Source organism: Pezoporus wallicus, unplaced genomic scaffold (genome assembly GCF_028554395.1).
Source record: "Pezoporus wallicus isolate ANWC-B61680 ecotype Strahan unplaced genomic scaffold, APGP_CSIRO_Pwel_v1 contig_14289, whole genome shotgun sequence".
NCBI classification, from domain to species: domain Eukaryota; kingdom Metazoa; phylum Chordata; class Aves; order Psittaciformes; family Psittacidae; genus Pezoporus; species Pezoporus wallicus.
In genome coordinates this window covers 1,469-7,984 of record NW_026641858.1, presented here as the reverse complement: position 1 = coordinate 7,984, position 6,516 = coordinate 1,469, and the positions used below count along the sequence as shown (strand labels likewise).

Here is a 6,516-nt window from a genome sequence, read left to right as displayed (position 1 = left end):
GATGGCTGCACAGTCAGCGCCGAAGGTCGTGCTCAAGAGCACCACCAAGATGTCTCTGAACGAGCGGTGAGGAAGCCAACAGCAGCTTCAGCTCATAAGAAATCGTTGTCCTTAGTTATCACTGCCCACAAAAAAAAAAACCAAACCCACCCAGCCTGGTTTCGGCCCTCTTTTAAGCTCACTAAAGCAAGCCGATGGCTGTGCACCTCTGCCTTAAACCACGCCAAAGGTGGCACGCAAGGTTTAAAGGGCGAGCGTTTTCGGAGCGGTTTGATCCGTCGCGGTTTAATAGGAAACCCTTGCGACACGTAAATGTGGTGGGATGTGTTATAACCCAAGAGAGAGAGAAAAGCTCACACCCTCCCTTTTCTCTTCCACGTGTGTTTTACATTGATAGAGGCGACGCTGCAGCACGGTAGCATGTTACCCAAGCTGCAGGAGGCTTGCTGCTTTGTCCAAGGCAGACACACGTGCATGTGGTCTGGCCTGTAAGAGGCAGGCAGCGGGCCGCTGAACAAGCCCAAAGGCCCTTTAACAACGTTCTGGGCCTTGTAAGAGGCAAATGCTTTGCTTCATCTCCATCTCTTTTTCTTTCTCTTGCCTCGATTCCTTTATTTCTTCTGTTGAGTATTCCTCTGGTTTTCCATGCCGTTGAGCTCGTGCAGTTCGACAGTGGTCACTAACAGCAATGCAGTTCTGTTTCACTTTCCTCCTAACCACTCTTGGATTATCTTTTGTTGGTAGCATGGAGCCAGGGGGAAATAGAGCCGTGTTTGTGTTGCCCCTGCTCTAGCAAGTGCTGCAGGGAGATGGATGGAGAGGCCAAACTGGTGCTCAGAGTTATCCTAGGCAAGATGAGGGGCAGGGCAGGGGAGGCCTTGTTAGCCCGTTTTGGTTTGGTCAGGCCATATTCCCCATCTCTAAGTGTTGTTTCCCAGCCCCAGCACCCAGCAGGATGCGGATGGGCTGCTCCTAAGGAGGCTTGCCATCTTGCTGCTCCTGGATCCTCCTAAAGAGAAGATCCTTTGTGCCCCAAAGAAACTGCCAAGTGAAGTGTTTCTCTGAGCAGCCACGCTTGGGTGGTGGCATTGCTCCTATGGGGCACCAGAGGCCACCAGACTGTCCTTAGGGGGATGTCTTTTGTTAAGGTGCCTTTTGGCCTTGAGTTTTTAACCCTCTTGGGGGGGTGAATTTGGCTTTTGCAGTCAGATTTCCCTTTGCTTTTGTGTTCCTGTGATGTCCTCTCCCATCTGTCACGGCCATCTCTGCTTCTTGCTTGTTGTCATTCCTTCTGCCATTTCTAACCTCAGTAACCTAAAGCTTTCTCACTTCTCGATTAATACGCAGCATCATTTCTGAGTTTCCAGTTCTTGCACATTTGTGGAAAACGAGGAATACCTAATCCCATATGCCGTGACCTAAGTACCACTCTTTACGTAAGGTTCATGGGATCTGGAGATCCAGTCTTGAGAGCCATGAAATGCCAATAAATGTATGTAATAAAAGCTTTCTTTAAACACCCGTTTTATTCGACCTTGAAGCTTTACTAACATGCTGAAGAACAAACAGCCGATGCCAGTGAATATTCGGGCTACCATGCAGCAGCAGCAGCAGCTAGCCAGTGCCAGAAACAGAAGACTGGCCCAGCAGATGGAGAACAGACCTTCTGTCCAGGCGGCTTTGAAGCTCAAACAGGTGAGAGACGGCCACGGGTTCTGATGCCTGCCAGCAGCACGTGGATGGGGGAAAATGGCCTTGGATGCTCAAACTGAGAGACCTGGAAGGGCCTTGCAGGAGATGCCGCCTTTCCCTTTAGATAAGTAATGCTTTTGTGACTCAGTGGTTCACGTTGGGGGTGTTTTGTGCTGGTTGTTGATGTCTCCTCTCTGTTTTTCCAGAGCAGTGGTTCTCAGTCTGGGTTTCTGGATCTGCGAGCGCTTCGCCTCACACTCTAGCTGCAGTTCCAACTGCTGTGGGTTGTTCCCAGTACTTACTGGCCAGTTGAGGCTGGTTGCTCCCATCCCCAGCTCCATCCTCTCCTGGTGCACTCCCTTCATAGCAGCTGGCTGCGAGGAACAGAGGAACAAACTGATGTGGGGCTGAACGCTAGAATGCAGGCCTGGATTTAAGGCACGGGGTTGAATTCTCCTTAGATAAAGAGTATTTATCATTTCAGCTTTCGGTGCCGAGTCTTACAGATTACGTTCCTCCAGTTGCTTTCTGGCAGTAGAGCAGAAGACCCGAGCACAATTGTTAGATCTTAATTTCCCTGCTGAAATGAGTGTGTTTCTCCCTAACTCTGGACTGAAAGAAGCGGCAGGAGGGGTGGCTGGTAAGAGAAGCTTAAAGAGGATGTGTAGGGCGCAGCATTGAAGGATGTGGGGTGTTAGAGGTGCTGCGAGGGATGGAGCATCCCTGCTCTGGAGCCAGAGTGAAGGAGCTGGGCTGGATCAGCCTGGAGAGGAGAAGGCTCCCTAAGGGGAGACCTTAGAGCAGCTCCAGTGCCTAAAGGGGCTGCAGGAAACGTGGAGAGGGGCTTTGGACAAGGGCCTGTAGGGCCAGGCCAAGGGGAATGGCTTGAACCTGCCAGAGGGGAGGCTGAGATGAGCTCTTAGGCAGAAGCTCTTCCCTGGGAGGGTGCTGAGGCGCTGGCACAGGGTGCCCAGAGAAGCTGTGGCTGCCCCATCCCTGGCAGTGTTCAAGGCCAGGTTGGATGGGACTGGAAGAGCTTTAAGCTCCCTTCAACCCAGACCAGTCTGGGATCCTATGAAATGGAAGCCTGTGGGGTAGGGCCTCAGCTCTGCCGCGAGCTCAGGCAGCAGCATCGCATGATTCAACTGCACCATTAGTTCCATGTAATTCTGTACATTCTCTCCCACATGAGGAGGAAGCCTTGGGAGTGTCTCCTTGGAAATGTCTCAGCTGAGCTGCCTCCCCACATAGCTGGAATTCTTCAGCCTGCCCCGTTGAGGGCTCACTCTGATAAAGAGGAATGCAGCTCCTGTTTAAGATCTCTTGAGGCTCCTGTTGTTAAGAGCAGGCTGTGGTGGCAGGCGGCCTCACAGAGCCTGGAAACAGCAGCTCTGGAAACGGCTTCAGGATGTTTGGAAAGCTAAGAATTTCACAAGTGATAAGTGAAACTGGATTTAAAGGGTGAACTTAGTGCTGAAGTGCTGCAAAGGAGCAGGGAAGAACTGATCTTTTGGCTTAGCTCCTAAACCCCTGTGATTTCTGTGTTCAGCGCAAATGTACTTCCATGGATTTCTGCACATAAAAGGGGGGCCGTGGGGGTATTTCGGAGCCTGGATTCTGTTGTGTTCTCTGGGCTCTGGAAGTTGATGTGGTGATGGGATTTTCCCAAGTGCAGGCTATCACCAGGAGCATTTCTGATCCTCTGGGATGTGAGTGCTCTCCGAAGGGACCATTCTGAGCTCCTGTGGAGCACTTGGTGTGCGATTCCTGGGTCTGTGGTTTGCAGCTGAGTGCACGAGTGCTTAAATAAACCTCCCGTGTTCTGTCTTTAATGCAAACCCATTTGTACTGACTGGTTCTGGACGTGCCTTTGCTTAGTAGCTGGAGCAGACCAAGGTGCTCTGGGGCAGAGCAGAAGGGCTGAGCCTCTCGGGCCTGTTTCAGCCCCAGGTCCAGCAGCTTAACTTTAAACTCGGGTGGTAAGTGACATCAAGGAGTAGTTGGATGTGGATCGTACACATGCTTTCTCTTTCCTTCCTGCTGGTGAGGCTGGGCACAGGAGAGAGGCTCCTGGTTTAGGCTGTTGGGATTATGACTAAACTGGGATGTAAACTGTCTTAAGCTGGGATGTAAAGCCCACCTTGGTGAGAAGTTGAGCCGTGTCTGCAGCCCTTCTGTGTGAGCATTTGGGAGCAGGAGCTCCAGGGAATGGATTCTGGTGAAGAACCCACTTCAAAAGCCAAACACACAGTGATGACTGTTCTGCAGCTGCTCTGGTGAGGGTAAATCTCTTCAGTACAGTTTGCTGCTTGTATAAACAGAAAAGTGGATGCTTTTCCTAGCTTTGTATGGAAACAGGATGGGGTTAGGGAATGATATCCATGGTGTGTGGCTCACAGATGTCACTCGCTCCGTGGAGGGAGGCTGGGTTTGTGCAGCAGGGATCAGCTTGGACTATCCCAGCAGAAGGGATCATTGGGCTGCCTTTAGGATGAAGGATCTGCTTGGCTTTGGCCTGAGCAGCACTGCTGAAAGCAGAGAGCAAAGTGCTTCCTTGTCTCTGGACAGACACAGGGCTTTGCTCTCTGCCCTGCACCAGTTCTCCCTCCCAGACCAGATTTGACTGCCTTTGAAGCTTGATCATCCATTGCAGAGAGCTGGTAGCCCTCTGGTTTCCTTACAGCGAGATACACCAGGGCATCACCCCTGTTGTGTTGATGGGTGACAACTGTGCTGGTTGTGGGGCAAGTCCACGATTGCTGCATGACTTTTTCTCCCCTTTCTTACACATCTTTTATTCCAGAAGAGCTTGAAGCAACGCCTCGGGAAAAGCAACATCCAGGCCCGGTTAGGCCGACCAGCGGGGCCCCTCGCTCGCGGAGCCATGGGGGGAAGAGGATTGTCCATGGGGCAGAGGGGTTTGCCACGGGGAGCCATGCGTGGAGGCCGGGGAGCCAGAGCTCTGCTGCGAGGAGGGATCCCGCTCCGAGGTCAGATCCCAATCCGTGTGGCACTGGAGCTGCTGGGCTGTCACCAGGGATGTTGTGGACAGCGTGACTCTGATTCTGTCGGAAAACTGATCGCTTTCCCATTGGAATTCTCTCTCAAAGGTCAGAGCCTGCTGCGTGGAGGACGAGGGATATCCCCCAGGATGGGCCTGAGGAGAGGTGGCCTTCGAGGCCGTGGTGGCCCTGGAAGAGGAGGTCTGGGCCGAGGCGCGATGGGCCGCGGGGGACTCGGAGGCAGAGGTTGGTGCTCACAAGGGTAATAACACACAGCTGTAATTCCGTCTCCTGTGGTGCAGCCCCCAACCCCTCTGAATCCATGCATGGCATAGTGCTAAATGAGGGATTTAATTCCCAAAACACCCATTGGGGCTCCCTGACTGTGTCCACAAAGGGCTCTGGGCATGGCTGCTGAAGTTGTACCCATGGCTTGGAACAGTGGGGAGGCAGCAGGTACTCCTGTTGAGGAAGACTGCTCTGTCTCCTCGCGCTGGAGGACGTGATGCAGGGCCTGTGCAGACCACGAGGCTCTTAAACCCATCAGTCAGGGGGAAATGAGCAGAGGAGAAAGTCTGAACCCTGCAAAATAAACTCAAATTCAGCCTCTGGAACTGAATCAGTTTGGGGAAGTGAACCCTCTTCACCACAGGGATGGGGGAAGCAGGAGGAAACGAGACAGCTGTGCTGGGTGGTGGTTCGTGTTTCAGCCAGATGTGCTCTCATGATCCTGTGGGATTGGCTCCGTGTTTGTGGGAGCAGTTACCCAGGAAGCTGCTGATCCCTCCACAACTTCAGCCTGACACATTTGAGTTAGGCTGAAAAACTCCGGATTCCATGGCAAAATGGGCTTCTAAGGGGTGATGCTGCTGCTCCTTGGCCACCAAAGTTTCAGCCTGACCCAGAGGCGTGTGGAATCTTGGGAATCTCAGTGGGGGGGTGGGTGTTCAGGCACCTGCATTCCCAAAGCCCATGCTGGCTGTAACCATCCTCTTGGTTCCCCCCCCAAGGTCGTGGCATGGCCGGACGGGGCCGGGGCGGCTTCGGAGGCCGCGGCAGAGGCCGGGGCCGAGGCAGAGGATCGGCGCGGCCGGCGCTGACCAAGGAGCAGCTGGATAACCAGTTGGATGCCTACATGTCTAAGACGAAAGGACACCTGGACGCCGAGCTGGATGCTTACATGGCTCAGACAGACCCCGAGTCCAACGACTGAAGGGCCTTTCCCAGAGACCTTGTGGAAGTTGGTGTGTGGTGCCCGTAAAGCTAAACATGGGAAAAGCCTGAGTCCTGCCGGGAGGAGCCGCCGGCGTAGGGAGCAGCCCGGGCTTTAGTGTCTTCCTTTCACCTTTTGATACTCTCTGTTGTATGAAAACCTCTTCCTTTGGGATTGTTTTTATATCTTTATTTCTCCTCTTCCCCCCCACCCCCAACACGAACGTGAACCCGCTGACATTGGTGCTGGTGACACGATCCTGCGGTTCCGTGCCTCTTTTTAAGCTCCGTGGTGGCATTTTGGGATCACCCCCATCCCCAAACGCCACCGCAGGGCCGAGCTTACACCCAGGGCTCAATTTGAACCCATCTTGAAGCAGCAAAAACCTCTTCCCAGGAGGACAAACCCTCGGGGCAGGTTTCCTTGTGGCGCTCCCCACGCCAGGCTTTGCCTCACCACCACTGTTTCCTCTCGTTGTCGGTAGCCAGCGTTGCGGGCAGGGCACTGCCCAGGTTGCAGACTTCCTTTAGTTGGGTTTTCCGATGGTTTTTAGATTAAAGTTTGGCTTCTTTCCGTTGTGTTGGAGCCGGTGGTTTCCGTATCTGGTGA

General features: G+C 53.3%; 1 protein-coding gene across 2 annotated transcripts; it reads left to right on the top strand.

Moving 5' to 3' along the window:
• The first annotated feature begins 1 nt into the window (after position 1).
• Positions 2–6,285, top strand: CHTOP (chromatin target of PRMT1). Of its 2 annotated transcripts, none has more exons than XM_057425620.1 (5): positions 2–66; positions 1,542–1,695; positions 4,499–4,682; positions 4,803–4,940; positions 5,705–6,285. In XM_057425620.1, exons 1-5 carry the CDS (start codon positions 2–4, stop codon positions 5,905–5,907), a joined length of 744 nt encoding a protein of 247 aa, XP_057281603.1. In that variant the 3' UTR covers positions 5,908–6,285. The 2 variants fall into 2 exon arrangements, with proteins under 2 accessions (XP_057281603.1, XP_057281602.1); XM_057425619.1 differs by having other exon boundaries at positions 4,496–4,682.
• The last annotated feature ends 231 nt before the right edge of the window (positions 6,286–6,516 follow it).